The 19,877-nt window shown below is 52.3% G+C and overlaps 7 protein-coding genes across 7 annotated transcripts; 4 read left to right on the forward strand and 3 right to left on the reverse strand.

Moving 5' to 3' along the window:
- The first annotated feature begins 1,800 nt into the window (after positions 1-1,800).
- On the forward strand, positions 1,801-3,023 carry SEPMUDRAFT_147907 (uncharacterized protein). Its single transcript, XM_016904590.1, has one exon. It carries the CDS (start codon positions 1,910-1,912, stop codon positions 2,744-2,746), a length of 837 nt encoding a protein of 278 aa, XP_016762191.1. The 5' UTR covers positions 1,801-1,909; the 3' UTR covers positions 2,747-3,023.
- A 121-nt stretch (positions 3,024-3,144) lies between these two features.
- On the reverse strand, positions 3,145-4,237 carry SEPMUDRAFT_162284 (quinone oxidoreductase; the record flags this gene model as incomplete). Its single annotated transcript, XM_016907992.1, has 1 exon — positions 3,145-4,237. One exon carries the CDS (start codon positions 4,235-4,237, stop codon positions 3,227-3,229), a length of 1,011 nt encoding a protein of 336 aa, XP_016762192.1. The 3' UTR covers positions 3,145-3,226.
- Positions 4,238-4,445: 208 nt separating this feature from the next.
- On the reverse strand, positions 4,446-6,758 carry SEPMUDRAFT_154905 (uncharacterized protein). The gene is made up of 2 exons (XM_016907588.1): positions 6,500-6,758; positions 4,446-6,443 (listed from the first exon to the last, which is right to left on the reverse strand). The coding sequence occupies exons 1-2, from the start codon at positions 6,732-6,734 to the stop codon at positions 4,552-4,554; spliced, it is 2,127 nt and encodes a 708-aa protein (XP_016762193.1). The 5' UTR covers positions 6,735-6,758; the 3' UTR covers positions 4,446-4,551.
- Positions 6,759-7,671: 913 nt separating this feature from the next.
- On the forward strand, positions 7,672-9,029 carry SEPMUDRAFT_154906 (uncharacterized protein; the record flags this gene model as incomplete). The annotated part of the gene is made up of 1 exon (XM_016907589.1): positions 7,672-9,029. One exon carries the CDS (start codon positions 7,672-7,674, stop codon positions 8,848-8,850), a length of 1,179 nt encoding a protein of 392 aa, XP_016762194.1. The 3' UTR covers positions 8,851-9,029.
- A 1,120-nt stretch (positions 9,030-10,149) lies between these two features.
- On the forward strand, positions 10,150-12,847 carry SEPMUDRAFT_131816 (uncharacterized protein). Its single transcript, XM_016902452.1, has one exon. It carries the CDS (start codon positions 10,353-10,355, stop codon positions 10,830-10,832), a length of 480 nt encoding a protein of 159 aa, XP_016762195.1. The 5' UTR covers positions 10,150-10,352; the 3' UTR covers positions 10,833-12,847.
- On the reverse strand, positions 10,150-12,847 carry SEPMUDRAFT_147908 (WD40 repeat-like protein). The gene has a single exon (XM_016904591.1). The coding sequence runs from the start codon at positions 12,462-12,464 to the stop codon at positions 11,016-11,018; it is 1,449 nt and encodes a 482-aa protein (XP_016762196.1). The 5' UTR covers positions 12,465-12,847; the 3' UTR covers positions 10,150-11,015.
- A 159-nt stretch (positions 12,848-13,006) lies between these two features.
- On the forward strand, positions 13,007-19,565 carry SEPMUDRAFT_62102 (DNA-dependent RNA polymerase II largest subunit). Its single transcript, XM_016909586.1, has 5 exons — positions 13,007-13,758; positions 13,820-13,890; positions 13,966-18,485; positions 18,541-18,899; positions 18,963-19,565. The coding sequence occupies exons 1-5, from the start codon at positions 13,479-13,481 to the stop codon at positions 19,073-19,075; spliced, it is 5,343 nt and encodes a 1,780-aa protein (XP_016762197.1). The 5' UTR covers positions 13,007-13,478; the 3' UTR covers positions 19,076-19,565.
- Positions 19,566-19,877: the final 312 nt, after the last annotated feature.

A 19,877-nucleotide genomic window follows, 5' to 3' on the forward strand; every position in this document is an offset into this window, starting at 1 on the left:
CCCCCCCCCCCCCCCCCCCCCCCCCCTCTACTATCGGAGTTTTCTAAGGCTGGCTCGTAGTAGAATCCGCAACGAACACTACCTACCTTAGGTACTGTCTCTCGATTACTAGTCAGCGAGCGACTAACTGAGTATATATACCGATAAGGAGGAGCAAATATCTCTTGTGTTCAGCATTGCTAGATAGGATACAGTCGTAGTAGGCAGTCTTTCAAGAAGATAAAGTCATCGTCGCTAGGTAGAATAAAATATAGGCACCTAAAGGGTCCGAAGGGGAAGACGACATGTCGCAAAAAAGTGTAAGATACATCTATCGCTTCTGAATAAAATAGTGCCCGCTAGTGGCGTCCGCGTAGTCTCTAATAAGTCTTCCAGAGGTGTAACCCAGGCTCCAGCGGACAAAAACGTGTTATTATTCGGTCTTGTTTTCGGTATCAAGAAGGGAAAAAAAGATCTCGACTCGAGTTCTAGTTTTGTCCGCGTGACTCGGAGACAGTCGGGACTCTACCTCCTAGAAGAACAAGAACCAAAAAGAAAACAACCGGCGTGCTGGGCCTATTACAATACCTCCCTATAAGACATGACTACTGGTAGATGTATAGGTACCTCCCTACATAAATCCAGTACATAGCCGATAAGAGGTCGTCAACCGTCAAGTGTGAAAAGCCAAAGCCCATTTTCATCAAAAAATCACACAATCGGCTCAAGACGGGTATACGGCAAGTAAGACTCTTGTCTCGAGCCCCCCGCCCACCCCGGCCGGAGGGAGGGCATCACGCCGAGACGGAATTTCTAGCATCATCTGCAGTGCAACAGCATGTCATAAAAAAACGTGCCACACGGGCGCTAGAAGGGAGGGAGGGGGAGAGTGGGATTGGTTCACAAAAGTGAATCATGCGTAGGCTGCAGGGGGGCGCCTAATAGGCTTTCAAGGGCTTTTGCTGGACTATCGGGATGGAAAAGTCCAGATCGACCGGTTTGTGGCGCTAGGGCTTGGCTGGGCTTTTGTCAGGTTTGCATGTCGTGTTTTCTTTTCTGTGAGCTATATGGATGTTTTGATGAGGTGGTGGTGGTGGTGGAAGAGCAGGGAAAGGAATAGGAGGGATAGGGATGGTGGAGGAGGAGGAAGGGAAAGGAGAAAGAGAAAGAAGAGTGAGTAGAATGGGGCGGTTATCGATAAGGATAAACGGCAACGGGCAGAGCAGTCCGTCATGGCTCGGGCACAGACTAGACTACCTCCGGAGCTAGTGTTGTGTAGGAAGTAGTGACAGTGGGAAGTGGAGGTCTCAGGCCCGCCAAGCGCGGTAGGAGGGGAGGTACCTTCATGGCTCATGCACACTCGGCGCTTCCACGTCTAGTCTAGGCCAAGCGCTACAGCTGTAAAGGACTGTAAGTAGCAGGTGGTACCTCCGTAGCTACTCAACCGGCCTCAGCCTCATCAGCCTTACAGGGCCACCACGGCCACACTAGAACGAGCACATGAACATGGCCCCGTCGATCGCCTACTGCTAACTAGATCTTGTTCCCTGATTGCTTGTCTTCTCATTACCTTTCCCAATGCTTCCAAGCCGACATCACTAACCGTTACCACCACCACCACCACCACCAACACCACCACTATCACCACCACCACCACCACCGCCATCACCACCACCATCTGCTCCCGTCTGAGACCACACGCCTCCTCCGCGGCATTGGCTTCCACACTGTCTCACTCCCCAACCAAACCTGCATTAGCACCATCTTCGCTGCATCCCCCCCTCCCCCCATCCTGGTCATCGTCTATCGAAGATCCATACACATACCTGGACTTCGATCGCCTCACCAAATCCTCTTCTGGACTGACCACCTCTCAACTACCACCTGATCGAAAGAAGAAAAAAAAGGAGTGAACACACTCAACACAAACATGTTATTCGACGAGAACTTCACCTTTGAACCTCCCCGATCACCTTCATCGGGCTCGGATACCACCACCACCACCACATCATCCTTCACCACGCGAGACACCTCTCGAGCCGTTTCGCCTTGCACATCATCATCATCAGCAGGATCGGCAGCCTCTCCTGTCCCACGCTTCTCAGTCACCGACCTAGCTGTCGATTTCGCCAGCTCGAGACTCCGACACGAGGCACAAATCTGTTACGATTCCTGCGAAGCCTACGCCAACATGGACGATGATGATGCGAGTTGGGAAATTCCTGGCAGTGACGACAGCAACGACAGTAGCAGCATGACAGAAACACTTTCGAGACCGAGAACCCTCCCGCCGCCGCCGGTGCTACAACGATCTTATTCTCCTTCGAGAAGAATGGCAAGACAGTTGAATACACGCTTGTTATGTTCGACTTCCCATGCTAAAGATATTGCTGCGCTGGTGGGGCAAATGGTGGAGAGGAAAGAGCATTGTAATGTAGTGATGATGAGGAGCGACTCGAGAATGCAGAGATGCGATACCAACATGAACATGAGCAACAATAATGAAGACGAAGGCTACGATAGCGGAACTGGAGGAAGTACCACCACTCGTCTCTCCTCTCGACGCTCTTCTTCCATATTCGCCGTCCAACAACAACAACAGCAACGTCCCCGACTCGTCGATTACAGACGTATGTCGGATTTGAAATTGGCAGCCGGCGGAGGATGTGGAGGAGGAGGAGGAGGAGCACGAGTCTGTAAAACCATCCGACAGAAGAAAAGTATCAAATGTATACGGGTACGGAGTGGTGGGGAGACGGTACAGTGAACGTGTCTCTTTTTTTTTGTCGAGGCATTTTTGCCGTGTCTTGTTGCGTGTGTAGCGTACGTGTTGAATGAATTTAGCGAAGGCGCTGGGGGATGGAGAAACACAGTTACCTTGGTGACGGAGACTCGAGGAATTGGAATTGGGATGAGAGGGTAGACCTTTTGGTTTGCGAAGGATCCATGAGAGAGAGAGAGCATCAGAGAGAATGAAGCTACCTCGTTGGGTCGACAGCACGAGACAAAAGTTGTAAGGTAGCAACCAACGATAGAGATATTCGGAGCCCTGTACGCAGGAGTCTCTTTGTACAGGAGGATTCTTTGCAGCTTCACAGCTGGGATCTGATATTCAATCTTCTTCCATATATCAGTGCTTCTGTGAGTCTGATCTGGTGTGTGTGTGCAATCTGTATGACATGTGTAATTGATCAAGAACCCTAAGGTAGACTACCTCTACCCACCCCATCAAAAGAAAAAAGACAATCTAAATCCTACTCTCCCTCCCCTCCGGTAAATCCACCACAACCTTCCCCCAAGTCTCCCTCCCCCCCAACGCCTCCAACGCCTTAGGAACATCCTCCAACCCCCTATAAACCTTATCCGTAAAATTCGTCGGTCGAATTTTTTCCTTATTTTCCATCAACTTCAACAATTCCCTCCACACCTCCTCTATCCTCTGAGGTTCAAATTTCGCATACGCGCCCCAATGAATCCCCACGACAGAAATATTCTTCAACAAAATTCTATTCGTAGCAATTTTTTCAATCGGTCCTCCTGCGAAACCTACAACGAGTAATCGGCCATTCCATGCGATACATTTCTGAGAAGGGGAAATTAAACCTACAGGATCGAAAACGACATCAACCCCCCTAGGTCTCAATTTCAAAACCTCTTTAGTCCAATCCTCATTCTCACGATAACAAACCCCAAAATCCGCACCAAACCTCTTCGCAATCTCCAATTTCTCCTTCGTCCCCGCCGTCGCAATCACCGTTGCACCCCTCGCTTTCGCGATTTGCACAGCAGCGAGTCCGACTCCACCTGCAGCAGCATGGACTAAAACCCATTCACCAGCTTGCAAGTTCGCGCGAGTAATGAGCGCAGCGTAAGAAGTCGGCATTGTGACGAAGAGACCTGCTGCATCGAGGAAATTCCATCCGGAGGGAAGAGGTTGGATTTGGGATTCTGTGCAGCAGATAAGCTGCGCGTAGCTGCCTTGGGAGGAGCCGAAGACGGGGTCGCCGGGGCGGAATTTTGGGGAAGAGGAAGAGGAAGGGCAGGAGAGGATTATGCCGGAGAATTCTGCTCCGGATGTCCAGGGGAGGGGGGGTTGATGTTGGTATTTTCCGCGGATTTGGAGGAGGTCGAAGAAGTTTGTGGCGCAGGCTTTGATGGCGATGAGGTATTGGTCTGCTGTGGGGATGGGGTCGGGGATGGAGGTGACGCGGAGGGAGAGGGGGCCGGGGACATATTCTTGGATTTGGATGGCCTTCATGATGGTGGAGAGACTGTGTGTGTTTGTCTAGGTGTGTCTGTGTGTGTGTATGGTTAAGAGTAGAGGTAGATGGGATGGGGAGGAGAGATGATGTGAACAAACTTAAGCCTCGGCTGTGTTGAGATAGCTTCAGCTGAGATGCGAGTAGTAGAGGTGGAGAAGAAAGTGGGCACTAACCTCTTCCTACACACATCTACTTTTACACGTCGTTCAATCTGGGTCTGGCTATTAAACATTACATCTATTTACCCATCATTTCGTATTCTCATGAGCCAAGTCTTGCATTCCACAATCATGACTTGTTGGGCAGGCTGTTACTGATTCCTGCAGCCAGGGATCGGTTGAACTCCTGCGGCTGGATCGAGGGACGATCCACCATCAACCATCATGAGAGCATCCTCATCAATCTGTCCGCGCTCATTGTTGACATGCTCATCGAGTGAAAGCTCTTGCAACGGACTTTCAGCGACTTCGTCCACGTCCATAGCATTCCCACCTTCGCCACCTTCATCGTCTTCCGTACGTCCCCCTCCTTGTGCAGCAGAGCCCATCATTCCCCAGGTATCAGAGTGAGTAACTCCCGACTTTTTCTCTTCTTCTCGCTGTCTTTTGGCTGCCAGATACTCATCCAACGCGCCCTTCTTGCCGTCGAGCACTTTCAGCGCCTGACGCCACGAGTTCACCTGCGTTTGGTCCCGTGTGTGGTCTTTGTTGCCCACGAATCGTCCGTTAATCTCATACAAGTCCAGCTGCTCAATCCGAGACTCTGCCCAAAACCACGACTGCCCGTTGTTCTTATCAATCCGTGCATCCTGCTCTCGGCTGTACGCCTTTGCATCTCGCATTGCAGACAGTCCTCGAGAGATGTCTACTGCCTTGTTCTTGACTGCATGCTGTCCAACAATATGAGGTGGCTCCGCGAACCATTTTTGCAAAGATGCCTTGTCGATGCACCGACCAAGCACTCGTATGTAGGGAATTTCCAATCTTTGGCGCTCATTCCGAGGATCCGTGATATGAAACCAATTACCATATTCTCTCAAGACGGATGGGAAGTCGCCTTCATCCGGTCGAGCAGGCGAGGCGGCAATGCCACCGTAGCTGTGCTTCGGATCGAGGGTATAGGCCCTGCCAGCGACATGGAGACACGTTGTGTATGGGTATCCATCATCGTAATCATCGTCGCTCGCTTCCTCAAGCTTGACGAAGCGTAGTCGTATCGAAGTCACCACCAAAACATCCATTATCGTGTCAGGTCGACCCTCAATCTTTTTGGGCTCAAGGCAGACAACATCGCCCATCATGACCAGTTCAGGCCCCAGATACATACCCCGACAAAATAATGTTGCTTCAGGCCAGGATCCAGCGAAGCTGTACTTGCCGATCAGGCTCCAGGAGCTCGTCACTGTGAGGGCATGCCGAATGGTGGGATGCCACTGTGCTTGTGCAGTACCCGCAAGGCATTCTTTGTAGAATGAGAATGGTCGCAGCGCATGGAGCGGGACATACTTGTGTTGGGATGTGAATGGCTTGGACTGGTTTCCAGGCTCGGATAATGGTTCCACTCGGAAACCGGAGTAGACGATACTCTGCGTCTTGGACGTCGGAATCTCCTGCAAATCTTCCTCTGACACGGGCTCGGTGGGAAGTTGTGTAACTACGCCCGCCTCCCAGCGCGGCACGTCACGCCATCCGGCCGAGGAGTACGGGCGCAGGGTAGAGGTGCTCGTATCCCAGCAAAGCTTGTCTTCTGCAGATAGCGTGCGAGTGAAGAGGACGATTTCCCCCACTCGTGGAGTGAATGCTGGCTGCTGTTGCCACTCCTCTAAAGCCCCTTGGAGCAATTGATTACCAACTCTCCAATCAGGCGAGAGATAGTCAATCACATCCTCATAGACATTCCCTTCAGGTCCGGCAGCCTTTACTATGTCCAGCAGGAGTCGGTAGTAGTCTGGTATGCCTTCTGAATCAAGTTGCTGAAACCGCTTAGGAGCATGCGAGTCTGAGTCCAAGGTCTTTTGCGTCTTGCGAGACCTCGGGAAGGTGGGAGCTGTTGTCGTAGCTGGAGCGGGCCGATACTTTCGACCTCCTGTACACAAGATACAATGACATCCGTCGGGTCCTCCGTGTAGTATCAAATGCTGGAAGTGTGGCCAAGCTTCATTTATCGACCGAAAATCTTTGCCCGAGGGATGCCCTGCTAAGTCTGCGCAGATACGTCAGTAGCCGTAGAAAGACTTCGTGTTGATGGAGTGACTGTACATCGATCGACGTGTGTGGTGGTTCCCCGTCGCTTTTCCCAGCCCGAGTATCCAGTCGGCATCTGGTCCAACTTGTAAACGACTCCAGGTTGGAGACGGTTCTGGTCCTTCATCCACAACTGGGCCAGGCGTTCCTGGTAGTAGGCGTCATTTTGGACACGCCCTACGCCTTTGTCGCTGGCATTGGTGCCGTCGGAGTTCGGCCACACTGGGATTGTGATCACATTGCCGGCCATCTTAGTTCTTCGCAGACGGCCGGGAGCTTAGTAAGTGGTGAGGTGAGGTGAGGGGTGGTGAGAAATGCGATGGCCAGGCAGTGTGAAGAGCAGCGGAGAAGTTGGCTGGCGTGCAAGCAACTAGGTTGTTGATGTGGAAGTTGAATGTGGGTAGTTCCGTGCGGCAATTCACTGTGGGAGGTTTCGAGTGCAGCTGTTAGCCTGTCACGTCTCGAAGGACAGGACATGCATACCTGGAACTCGAACTTTGCCAAATCACCAGCAATCCATGCACAACATGTATCACAGTAGTGAAGAGAGAAAGAGTTACCAGTTGGATAGGTATCGATGGCCTGCGTGCCTGAGGTGCGTGAACAGGTGGTGGTTTGTTGTGATTTGTTGTGAAATTCAGGTATTGTCAATTGATAAATACAAAATAATAAAAGCAGTCGCGCAGTCTGCAGACAAGACGCGATTGGCGGGACGACGGGAGGAGGCGGGCTCTGATCCCTGCCTGTTCCTGTCGAATTTCTTGCTTTGCGTATCTCCGTGGGAATTCACTCCCGTCCTACCTCCTACTGTATACCTTAATTATTTTACCTTATAGTGCACGAGCATCACCACCACCACAATACACACTACGGGCATCATGCTCCCGTCCCTATCACATTCGGAGATGGCTGACCGTTTCAGTAAAAAGTCTTCTTCTTGTAGCCAGCTCACCCAACGTCGTTTCAACGGCCTTCCATATCATCCTCCCCCTTCCTCCCTCCCACAATAACAACAAATCCACCCTGCAGCAGTAGGAGGGTAGCGTGCGGACATCCATATACCAAAGCTGCAAGACGCAAGCCACTGCCGCAAGCTATTGACTTCTTCCAAAGCTTATTGCACATCTTTAAAGAGCCCGCTCTCGTCCCCTCCAGCCGCCTCCCGTGCGAACTTCACCTTCTCCGACATGGGCGACGTCGGTCTCACACCCTCTCTTAACCCAGCGCGTCAGCCTACGAGTAGAGGTGCTGCTTCCAGACCGACCTCACCACCACTGCGGAGCATCGACGAAGACGCCACTTTTTCCGCGCCGCCGATACCTGCTAAGAGCGTACTGCGCCAAACCGTTTCAGATCAATTTCTGCCGCACTTTATACCGCCTTCTGCGCCATCAGCGAACTACGAGTATAAGAACAGCAATGACACTGGAAGGTCAGCTCCGCCAGCGTATGAATGGCGAGCGCAGCCGCTACTAGTAGATGAGGTGCATAATGGGCCTGTGGAGGGCGAGAAGCTCGCGGCATACAGGCGCGCAGATGGCTACAAGCGGAAGCAGCACTGTATCAGCTGGCGGCGGTCAACACTGATCATCGCTGCGGTCGTGGTGCTGCTCTTCATTGGACTCATCGTCGGCCTAGCAGTAGGCTTGACCGTCGGACGGAAAGGATCCAATGGCAAAGGTGGAGGTTTAGCAGGCCTCTCGGAAACTAGCTCCCCGCAACCATTCCCGCTCGGCCAATTCAGCGTGATCACTGCACTTCGAACGGTGAATTCCAGTTGCACGTCCAATGCCGAAACCTGGAATTGCTATCCCTACCAGATCTACGACGCGGCGAGCCCAGACAGCGGCAAGCTAACATTCAACTGGGTCATTGCCAATTCCAGCTCGTCCTATGCAACAATTGACTCGGGCACCACATCTGATGAAGGCGAACCTGCAAATCTCACCATCAGTGCCACCGGCAATCCGTTCAGCGTCACCTTCAACAACACGCCACTGACATATATATCTCCGGCGTCCAACACCAGCTCCGCTCGATACACTTTCAAGTTCGATATGAGCAAGGCCTTCAATCCACCAGTGTCGCTAGCGAGCAACAATGTAGCCACACAGTGCTTCTACAACCAAACGACATTTACTGGCACTCTGTATCTCTCTGCGACACGCACTTATCCGGCACCGAACAGCTCAGATGACGCTTTGCAGTGGCCCTATGCAATAGACATCCAGCAGAGCTCACCAGGCGGTGCAGACGTTCCCGCGTGTTACGAGTATATCCAGGGCCAAGTGGGAGCTAGGATCACGACAGGTCTGATACCTCAGCCGACTGACACGCAATGTTTGTGCGATTATCGTAATTACTGATGATCGGCCATTACTGTCCATATAATGATTTGATGGCCGATGACATGACGACACCCTGCTGCTGTTTAGCGGTGCCATACGACTTATGCATAATAATATACGCAGCATAGATAGATATCCAGATAAAAGTGCAATGTTTAATGAACCGACACGTCACTCGATGCTGTCTAGACTACCACATGAGACGATGTAATCGCTACAACCTATGCAAGCGAGCAGTCCCCTTTGCCAAAGCCGCTAAAATATAATACCTGGTGACGCTGATGTCTGCTGAGGTGACGAGAACCTAGCTCTATCACAAAGCAAAAAATTGCTCCCTGCAAAAGAGGAATACTTGTGCGGCGTGCCTAGCGAGGTCCGTACAGTCAGTCAGTACATGTCAGGTAGTTTAGTACCTACATGTACCTTACAGTAAGTCCCTACCTTACCCTCCCAGTATCTCAACAAAAACCTCTAGTATTTCCTCAAGTTTACTGTACCATCGAAGGTAGAGGCAGGTACAGATACCTAGGTAAGAAGGTATAGGCTATATCAAGTACCTAGGGACCTGGACATTCACATGTCAAACCTCCTCTTTTCACATGCAAACCACATGCAAACTACTAATAAGGTACCCACCTCCAAGCTCAGGTAAGCTAGGTGATATGAGGGGGAGCTACCTCCTACTAGTAGGTAGCTATGCAGCGTCAGCGTCAGCGTCAGCAATCAGCATCGGCGTCAGCAATCATTAGCCATTCATTTTGCATGTGCTCTCGTTTACATGTACATGTCAAGTACCTGTATGTACAGTAGGTGCTCGGTAGACAAGAAGAACAAAAGAGCCCGAGAATTTCGTGCTACATAAAACAAAAAAAAAAACAAAAACAAAAACAAAGGTTCCCACGGAGGCACACGGAACTTGGAGGCATACGGAGGTACGGAGTCCACGGAAGGAGAAATGAACCGATTTCTCCGTCCGTAACCCGTTTTTTGTCACATTGTCAGACTTGTCAGCCTGCATCTAGACTGCAGTGAAAAGACGTGGATCTTTGGATTTTATTTTTCCCTTTCGGTTGAGTCAGGCTGTGATTGATCTGACTTGACCCATGTTGTTGTTGAGAGGGTACATGTAAGGTACCTATATATCATACATCGGGCACACATCATACATGTAAGGTACAGGTAGGCATCGGATGTTTGAGGGAAGAGGGGGGAGGGGAGGGGAGGGGATGGGATGGGATGGGGACATAAATATAGATAGATACCTACGGCACCTTTGGTAGATAATGTAGGTACGAGGGATGGTCGCAGAGGAACACGAGGAGGGACCGAGTCATTTGTGCATAGCTACATGTACCTGATGTTGTAATTGTTCTCGCTTGCTCTTTCCTACGTACATCTCTACTTCGAAGCCATACCTATCGTGTGGTGTACGGTACATACCCAGCAGTCGACGTTCATCAGCAGCACCATTGAGCAATACCAGCAAGCAAAACAGCTACATACATATCCACGACAGAACTATGACGACGACGACGATGACGACAACGACAACGACGACGACACTCACGTGTGCCAGAGAAGACTCTGGTAGTGCATTGATACCAAAGCTGGCACACAAATCGGTACACCCAGAAGCGCGAGAGGAGAACCCAACATGGCCGGAACGACCGCCCAGAATTGGTTTTGCCCAGTTGCTGCCGCCCCTGATCATTGCCTGGATCAGCAATTGCAATAAGACTGGCGTTGATATTCTGCCCACTGCCATTGCAAGAATTACTCAGGCGCTGGTTTTGGTCGGCCTGCTCAGTATGTGTGCGGAAGGCAACCCAGCTTCGTGGAGCGGCCGAACGCCCAAGCGACTACCAGTATTCAGCTTCTTAATCGAAACAATCTGTGTGCTCTTGGTGATTGATCTTCTCCGGCTGGATCCTGATGAAGCACATGAACTGGTGAGCACAGCTGGCTGGCGTGATGGGTCCGCGGACTTGTTCGGGAGGTGAAAGGGGGTCTGTCCACATCTGCAACCTTGGTGCTGCACACATGCGTCCCATTGCGTTCTCAAGACCCAGTGGGGGAAGCTGGCTACTGGCCTGAACAGGCTGAACAGGAGTTCAATGCTGTCAGATATAGTGAAGGAGATGGGTGTCCTCATTCAGCCAAGCCCCGTCACTTTCACTTCACTTTCAATCTCCTCTGCGCCTCTTGGATCCAGTGTAGCCGTCTATGTCATATTCGTCATTCACAATGTCCGCGTCGTCGGCAAACTCCATGCCTTCAGCCTGTGCGGTGCTCTTCCTCCTGAACTGTCCAGCTCCGATTGCGACAATCTCGTCTTCGCTGTCAGACTCCCCCATATCCAATAGCACCGGCATGCGGAACTCATCGCCAACCGTGACTGTGCCATCCTTTGCATTCAAGCCTTCTCTTGCGAGCTGTTCCTCATTCACTGTGAGCACATCGACTTCTTCGTCCTCTTGATCTAGCCGTCTCTTTTGGAGGTATGACACGTCGTGCATATCGAACTCGTCTTCCTTCTCGATGTACTCCACGTTTTCCTCGACTTCGACAAAATCGGGCGCGAGTGCTGACCATCTCTGTGGCGTGTTAATTGACCAGAGGTACACTCGTCCACTCTCTACTCCAGTTGCGGCAACGAATGGTCGTGTTGGATGCCACTCAATAGCGCCCAGCTCTTCCTTAGGACCCTCTAAAATCTTCACTAGGGACCCATGGCCACGCTCCCAGATATAAATGTCGTGGTTCATCAGGGTCGAAGCCATGACATAGTCAGCGTTACTGCTGAAAGCGACGTGGTTCCACGATAACCGGTTGACCACATCTTGAAATTTGTGCTCCACCTCCAAGCGTATACTGTCCGGTTGTAGATTGGGGACGGAAAAATCGGGCAGTTTGATGGTCCGGATGATGGTATCGGAAGCATTGACGAGCAGGTCACGACCGGAGCTGCTGAGCCTGACCAGGAGGATGGGCTTGCTGCATAATCTGACGCTATACACAGTCTCGCGCGTCTCCGCGTTGATGACATTGAGCCATCCCTTGGTTGTGCCTGTGATGATGTATTGTCCGTTTGAAGTGAAGGCGGCGACAGTGGTGAAGTGCTTTGCATCTGCCTTCTCGCCGCCTTCCTCGTGGGGTGCGCGCTTCGGCAAATTGGGAAGGGCCATCTGCTTCATCTTCTTACTGTCGGTGAAGTCTGCCAGCACCGGCCTGTACTCATAAAGTGCCGCAACGCACACTTTGTGGTTCGTCGGGTGCAGCTCTGCGATGTAGACGGGCGCGCCCAGGTTCACAGTGCGCACTCTACTGCCATCGGACAAGTCCCAAAGTATGACCTTCCAGTCGATGCTGCTGCTCAGCAGGTAGCGGCCGCTCTTTTCCCACGACAACGACTGCACTGTCCTGCCACCGGTGTGGCCTTTCAATTTGCGCGCGACGCCATTGGTCTCGAGGTCGAAAATGGCAATCGTGCCCTTAGCCGTGCCAGACGCCAGCAGGTCGCCGCGATGCGAGAATCTGATGCACACAGCCTGTCCGGACGACCGCAGTCGCGCGACCAGCACCTCGGGGATGTCCTGGGCGAGCAGCACCGGGTCGGACAGTGGCAGATTCATTGTGCAGGGTGAGGCGGTGCGCGGCGCGCGGTGGTGGTGATGGTGAAGGTGGTGCTGCCTAGAATGAGTCGCCCGTCACAGTATGTGCCTTATGGTTCTGGGTATGGCATGCTGTGAAGTGAGCAGCTTCAGTAGCGAGAAATGGTAAATGGTGAAGACAGGTACGTGGACAGGTAGGTAGGTAGGTAGGTAAGGTAGGAGCATTATTGAAGCGCACGGCTTTGCTTGCGGTGGACTTGCCTCAGAGTCTCTGCTGCAGTTGGCTGCACCCTCGATCAGCGTTTCCACGATCCTACATCCGCCGGCCACAGTATAGTGTTGTAGGCAAGTATTGGGTCGACCACAGAGACTTCCCCCGGCCGGTCCGGGGCACCACAAGTCTGTCGCACAGCTTGAACCACGGTTGCTCGTGAGAATGAGGGAGTCATCGAACAAAGCGACGCGGAATCCCGGCAAGGCGGGAGTAGCCGACCCGTGCTAGGCGGACTTCTGGCGACGCAAGAACGGCGTGTGCTTGTACGGCTTCCATCACCGCGACATCCACCCCCCTCCGCGACAACACCATCGATACTGCCAGGTTCGCGTGCAGAATCGCCATCATCGACTTCGAGCAACACGTGGACGATAATCGCGCGCTTTTTCGGTCGCTGGCGGGCCACGATTGATTCACGAGCGGCACGTCACAGTCTGCGAGACTGCATTCTTACCGAGCGCGCAGCGCAATAATACCATCATCGAGCATCACATCAGTGGTAGAGTCATCATAATAGCGGCGCGACCGAGTGGGTTCGAGTGCGTTAGGCGAGGCGGCGGCCTTCAGTGAGGTTGCGCGTTGTTCGTAGGGGAGAGGTGGCGGACGACATCTTCGAGAGACGAAGAAGAGACGAAGAGCAAGCGATACGCACTAAACGCGCATCACGGGTAAACTCTCGTCTTGAAAAGGCCTGACAAGGTCAATCGGCTGCAAGCTACAAGACACAAACGAGCCGACAAGTCTGTTCCACCACCGCAAACATGTCGACGTTTGCCCACTCCGATGCACCGCTCAAGACGGTGAAGGAGATCCAATTCGGACTCTTCTCGCCGGAAGAGATCAAGAACATGAGCGTGTGTCATATCGAGTATCCAGAGACGATGGATGAACAACGCAACCGGCCGCGAGAGAGAGGCCTGAACGACCCCAAGCTGGGCACCATCGACCGCAGCCAGATGTGTGCTACCTGTGGCGAAAGTCAACAGGAGTGTCCTGGACACTTTGGACACATCGAGCTGGCGGTCCCGGTGTACCACGTGGGTAAGTTGGGCACGAGAAGCCCTACTCGTCAGCCTCTAGATACTGATAATCACGTGACTAGGCTACATCACCAAGATCAAAAAAATTCTCGAGTCTGTGTGCAACAACTGCGGAAAGCTCTTGGAAGATGAAGTAAGTCCTTATCGTTCTGCAAGCACTCGGTAAGCCCTTTCATCTTCGTGCCAGTGCTTACGTGCGTTCTCACAGCGCAATCCTACCTTTGCGCTAGCCATCAAACTTCGCGACCCCAAGCGTCGCTTCGAGGCCGTCACCCGACTTTGCAAGCCCAAGATGGATTGTCAGACAGATGAGCCTAGTGATGAAGACGGCCAATTTGGCGATGATCCCAAGAAACCCAAGCTCGCAGGTCACGGTGGCTGCGGCAACATGCAACCCACTATTCGAAAAGATGGGCTGAAGTTGATAGGGACATGGAAGATGCCGAAGAACGAGGATACCGGCGAAGACAATTCACCGGAGAAGAAGCCAATCACTCCCACTGACGCGCTTAGGGTCTTCAGAAACATCTCGGACGAGGATCTTTATCGCTTAGGCTTGAACGTGGACTACGCACGACCGGAGTGGATGATTCTGACAGTCCTGCCCGTACCACCTCCAGCAGTTCGACCCAGCATTTCTGTCGACGGTACCAGTCAGGGCATGCGTTCAGAAGATGATCTGACCTACAAACTGTCCGACATCATCCGCGCAAATTCGAACGTGCGACGAGCTGAGCAAGAAGGCTCGCCAGCTCACATCACCGAAGAGTTTACCCAACTCCTGCAATACCATGTTGCAACATACATGGACAACGACATCGCCGGTCTGCCAAAGTCTATACAGAAATCTGGCCGCCCACTCAAGGCCATCCGCGCACGTCTGAAGTCCAAGGAGGGGCGTCTCCGAGGAAACCTGATGGGCAAACGCGTAGACTTCTCTGCACGCACAGTCATCACAGGTGACCCAAATCTTGATCTCGACCAGGTTGGTGTTCCTAGGTCAACAGCCAGAGTTCTGACCTTTCCGGAGAGAGTCACGCCGTACAACATCCACAAGCTTTCAGAACTTGTTCGAAATGGCCCATCTGAGCACCCCGGTGCAAAGCACATCATTCGTGAGGACGGCTCAAGAATTGATTTGCGCTATCACAAGCGTGCCGGAGAAATCCAGCTGCAGAATGGATGGATTGTCGAGCGCCACATTGTCGACGGTGATTATATTATTTTCAACCGCCAGCCTTCGCTGCACAAGGAGTCTATGATGGGTCACAGAGTTAAGGTCATGCCTTATTCGACCTTCCGCCTCAATCTTTCGGTCACTTCGCCATACAACGCCGATTTCGATGGAGATGAGATGAACTTACACGTCCCTCAGAGCCACGAGACACGATCAGAAGTCGCCAATTTGTGTGCTGTACCACACAATATCGTGTCTCCACAGAAGAATGGTCCCCTCATGGGTATTGTGCAAGACACCATGGCTGGTATTTACATGATGACAAAGCGCGACACAATGATGGACTATGAACAGGTCATGAACATTATGCTTTGGGTTCCAGGCTGGGATGGCATAGTACCGCAACCCGCAATCTTGAAGCCTGTTCCTCGCTGGACTGGCAAGCAGATCATGTCGATGGGTTTGCCGTCTGGTCTCAACATCATGAAGCTTGGTGATGATGAAGATCACATTTCGCTCGCAGAAGCTGACTCGTCAGTCTTGGTTCAGAACGGCGAGCTCGTATGGGGACGTCTTACCAAAAAGCTTGTGGGTGCTTCTGGTGGAGGTATCGTTCACCTCATCTTCAACGACCGTGGCACCGATGCCACCGTCGAATTCTTCAACGCAGCGCAGCGCATCGTCTGCTATTGGCTATTGCACAACGGATTCAGCGTTGGCATTGGCGATACTATTCCAGACGCGGACATGGTTCTGGCCATCGAGCAGAACATTGTGAAGGAGAAGGCTACCGTGGATGGCTACATGCGCGAAGTGCAGTCGGATGAGATGGAAGCATTGCCGGGTATGACGATTCGTGAGACATTCGAATCACAAACCAAGGCTGCTCTTGACAACGCCCGAAACAATGCTGGTGATGCGGCTTACAAGGGTATGAAGCCTTGCAACAACGTGGGAGTCATGGTCAAGGGTGGTTCCAAGGGCTCAACTACGAACGTCTCGCAGATGACTGCAGCGGTCGGCCAGCAATCTCTTGAAGGCAAACGTCTTCCTTTCGGCTTCAAGGATCGTGTGTTGCCGCACTTTCCCAAGGATGACTACTCGCCCGCATCCAGAGGGTTCGTCGAAAACTCCTACCTGCGCGGGCTCACTCCGCAAGAGTTCTTCTTCCACGCTATGGGTGGTCGTGAAGGGTTGATCGATACTGCTGTCAAGACTGCTGAAACCGGATACATTCAGCGTCGTCTCGTTAAAGCACTCGAGGAAATTATGATCAAGTACGATGGTACTGTCAGAAATTCCCTCGGCGACATCCTGCAATTCGTCTATGGTGAGGATGGTCTCGACGCGACGTTCATCGAGGGTCAAGCTCTATCGATAATCAAGCAGTCACACTCGGCTTTCGACAAGAAGTACAAGATTGATGTGATAAACCCAAGCAGCAAAGACCAGACACTATCATCGAACGTGTTGGAAATGGCTGGTGAACTGCAGGGCGACGTCGAGGTCCAAGAGCTGTTTGACCAGGAGTACGAAGCGATCAAGAATGATCGTATCAAGATCCGACAGGGGTTGGACGACCCATCTGATCAGCGTTTCCTGCCTTTGAACGTTTCCCGTATGATCCAGAACGCCAGAGACAAATTTAAGATCACGGACAACAGTAAGAGCGATCTCGATCCACGCGACGCTATACCGAAGGTTGCGGCATTGCTGGATCGACTCAAGATCATTCGAGGTGATGACGCCCTAACCCGGGAAGCCGATGTGAACGCAACACTGCTGTGCAAGGCACTCTTCAGGTCGAGACTGGCGTTCAAGCGAGTTGTGAATGAAGACAAGCTAAGCAAGCTTGCTTTCGACAACATTCTAGGTGATATCGAGAATCGCTTCTTGCGTGCCTTGGTAAGCCCAGGCGAAATGGTCGGAGTCCTTGCTGCGCAGTCTATTGGAGAACCCGCGACGCAGATGACGCTCAACACCTTCCATTTGGCTGGTGTGACTGCAAAGACAACCACGAAGGGTGTGCCTCGTCTCAAAGAAATTCTCAATGTCGCCGACAACATCAAGACACCCAATATGAGAGTGTTCCAGGAGCCGCATGCCACGACGAAGCAAGAGAGTGCGAAGCTTCTCCGCTCCAAAGTCGAGTTCACCAGCTTGCGAGGCGTAACTGACGCTGCAGAAATTTACTACGATCCAGATGTACAGAGCACCGTCATTGAAGAAGACCGCGATATGGTCGAGTCATACTTCATCATTCCCGAAGAAGGTGAGAATCCAGATGCCCAGAGCAAGTGGATGCTGCGTTTCGTGCTTGGACGTCGACAGCTTCTCGACAAGGGATTGACAGTGACCAACGTTGCGGAGAAGATCCGAGAAACATACCCCAAGGATGTGGCAGTCATTTTCTCTGACGACAACTCTGATGAGATGGTTGTTCGTGTGCGTATGACGAACCAAGCCGATAAAGAAGAAGAGCTGGGTGAGTCGTCTGAAGACGACACTCTCAAGCAGCTGTCAGAGCACATGCTTGACAATGTTGTGCTTCGCGGTGTCCAAGGCGTCCGCCGTGTTTTCGTATCAAAGGATCTCAGCATGATTGAAGAAGCTGACGGCAAGCTCGTCAAGAGCAAGAACGACAAGGCTTGCGAAGAGTGGTACCTCGATACCGACGGCATCAATCTCAAGGATGTACTTGCAGTTGAGGGCGTGGACAGTACTCGCACGACTTGCAACCACTTCCAATCGACCATGAGAGTCTTCGGGATTGAGGCTGTGCGAGCCTCACTCATGCGCGAATTGAAGGACGTGCTCACCAACGATGGTTCGTACGTCAATCATCGACACATGGCCATTCTCTGCGATGTCATGTGTGCCCGTGGCGAGCTCATGGCTGTCACGAGACACGGTATCAACCGTGCAGACACTGGTGCGCTTATGCGTTGTTCCTTCGAAGAAACCGTCGAAATTCTCTTTGAGGCTGCGTCCTCTGGCGAACTTGATGACTGTCGTGGTGTCTCGGAGAACATCATCCTCGGACAACTCGCGCCTAGCGGGACTGGCGAGTTCGACGTGCTGCTTGACAACGAAATGTTGAAGACCGTCCCTCCACAAATGGTGCTACCCGGGCGTGCAGGTGTTGGCGCAGGTGCAATGTCGCCAATGGCAGACGGTGCCATGACGCCTTACGACATGGGCTCTCCAATGTCAGAGAGCGGCTTCACTGGTCCCGACTATGGTGCCTCATTCTCGCCAATCATCAACCCTGGTCAAGACGAGGGCGGTGGTCTTACTGCCTACGGCGGCTTCGATGGTGGCATGAGTCCATACAGAGGCGGAATGAGCCCTGGATATGCGCCTCAGTCGCCTTTCAGCGCTGGCATGTCACCAGCCTCACCGGGTTATGGTGGCGGCTATTCACCAAGCAGCCCGTCCTTCGGTGGTGGATTCTCGCCTCAATCCCCTGGTGCAGCGCTCACGAGCCCTGCCTATCAGATGGGCTCGCCTGCTGGTTATAGTCCAGCCTCGCCGGCGTACAGCCCAACTTCGTAAGTCATATGCTGAATTCAAGACTGTTTGAGAGAAATGCTAACATCTCACTAGCCCTAACTATTCTCCAAGCTCGCCCGCTTGGTCCGGAGGCGGCGGCAGCAAGGTCTCACCTACCAGTCCCAGCTACAGTCCTACCAGCCCAAGCTACAGCCCCACCAGCCCCAGCTACAGCCCAACGAGTCCGAGCTATAGTCCAACGAGTCCGAACTACTCTCCGTCGTCCCCCAACTTTTCGCCATCGAATCAAGCGGGAGGTGCAAAGTACTCGCCAACCTCTCCTCAGTACTCGCCAAAATCGCCTGCCTACAGTCCCACGAGTCCTACCTACAACGGGGGAGGCAGAGCCGCATCTAGCACTTCTCCCGGAAGTCCCAGCTACTCGCCGACGAGTCCTGTCTACAGCCCGACGAGTGAGTCGTGACAGAAGTCATGCCCCATTTAGAAAACATTTACTAACTTATGCTCGCAACCAGGCCCACAGCAGAACGGAACGTCTCCTGGCTCCAACGGTACTAGCCCAACTTCTCCCCAGTACTCACCTACGAGCCCTCAATACTCTCCTGCGTCACCCAAAGACGACGCGTAGGTCACCAGGGCCAACTATTGCATGCACTTTTCAAAGGGTCGCCCGTCAACAGCAGCGCGTCCTCTTAGTTGAGATCACGCAATGCAACAATGGGCCACATGACTCTTGTCTCTTTTTTCGCAACTGTAACACTAGCACATCCAGCGTTTTCGCAGCATACCAGGGCGTTTTGAAAATTTGGACATAAAAGCAGCGATTGAGAAAAAACTTACATCACAAAAGACAGTGTGGGGGGAGCGAGAGCGCTATATGAAGAAGACAGCGCTCAAGATTGACTGGACCCGGAGCGTGCAGGAGACGCTGTTGAGAGTTTTACGCTTTGCGCCTCACTAGAATGATTCCCCAGAGGCTTTTTTTCGCGTGAAGTCTTTGCACTGCGCTGAGTTGGCGAGGCCTTGGGACGTACCTCCTTTTGGAGCTGATACATACGAGAAGACGGGACGCTGCAAGCAGGAGATAGCTTGAGATAATCTCGAAAATGCAATACAGCCACAGCTGCTTGATTGCTAGCAATATCTGTTCATGTTCTGCCTGACACGTGCATGTTCTTTGCCTTGTACTGTATTGTGGACGTGACGGTCGTGATGGTAACTCAAAAGCCGGAATTCTCATGTGACTAAGTATGCAAGCGAGAAATCGTCCTCACCCTCACTCACCATTGATAGGTATAGGCAGTCATCAGTGATCCGCCCCCGCGCCAGGTTTTCACCACGCACATTTGACAAAATCCACCAATATTGAAGAGACTTGTGAAGCCACTGATATTTCGTGCACTCACAAGTTCAGTAACCTTTCTACACCA

The sequence above is a fragment of the Sphaerulina musiva genome (genome assembly GCF_000320565.1).
Source record: "Sphaerulina musiva SO2202 unplaced genomic scaffold SEPMUscaffold_3, whole genome shotgun sequence".
Taxonomy (NCBI): Eukaryota; Fungi; Ascomycota; class Dothideomycetes; order Mycosphaerellales; family Mycosphaerellaceae; genus Sphaerulina; species Sphaerulina musiva.

Bases quoted from the DNA above. Each gene is read 5' to 3' on its own strand.
- SEPMUDRAFT_147908 (XM_016904591.1), bottom strand. From the start codon at position 12,464: ATGAATCTGCCACTGTCCGACCCGGTGCTGCTCGCCCAGGACATCCCC.
- SEPMUDRAFT_131816 (XM_016902452.1), top strand. From the start codon at position 10,353: ATGACGACGACGACGATGACGACAACGACAACGACGACGACACTCACG.
- SEPMUDRAFT_62102 (XM_016909586.1), top strand. From the start codon at position 13,479: ATGTCGACGTTTGCCCACTCCGATGCACCGCTCAAGACGGTGAAGGAG. The intron at 13,759-13,819 runs GTAAGTTGGGCA...TCACGTGACTAG, and splicing joins GGTCCCGGTGTACCACGTGG to GCTACATCACCAAGATCAAA. The intron at 18,900-18,962 runs GTGAGTCGTGAC...GCTCGCAACCAG, and splicing joins TCCTGTCTACAGCCCGACGA to GCCCACAGCAGAACGGAACG.
- SEPMUDRAFT_154905 (XM_016907588.1), bottom strand. From the start codon at position 6,734: ATGGCCGGCAATGTGATCACAATCCCAGTGTGGCCGAACTCCGACGGC. The intron at 6,444-6,499 runs GTACAGTCACTC...GTATCTGCGCAG, and splicing joins CACCACACACGTCGATCGAT to ACTTAGCAGGGCATCCCTCG.
- SEPMUDRAFT_147907 (XM_016904590.1), top strand. From the start codon at position 1,910: ATGTTATTCGACGAGAACTTCACCTTTGAACCTCCCCGATCACCTTCA.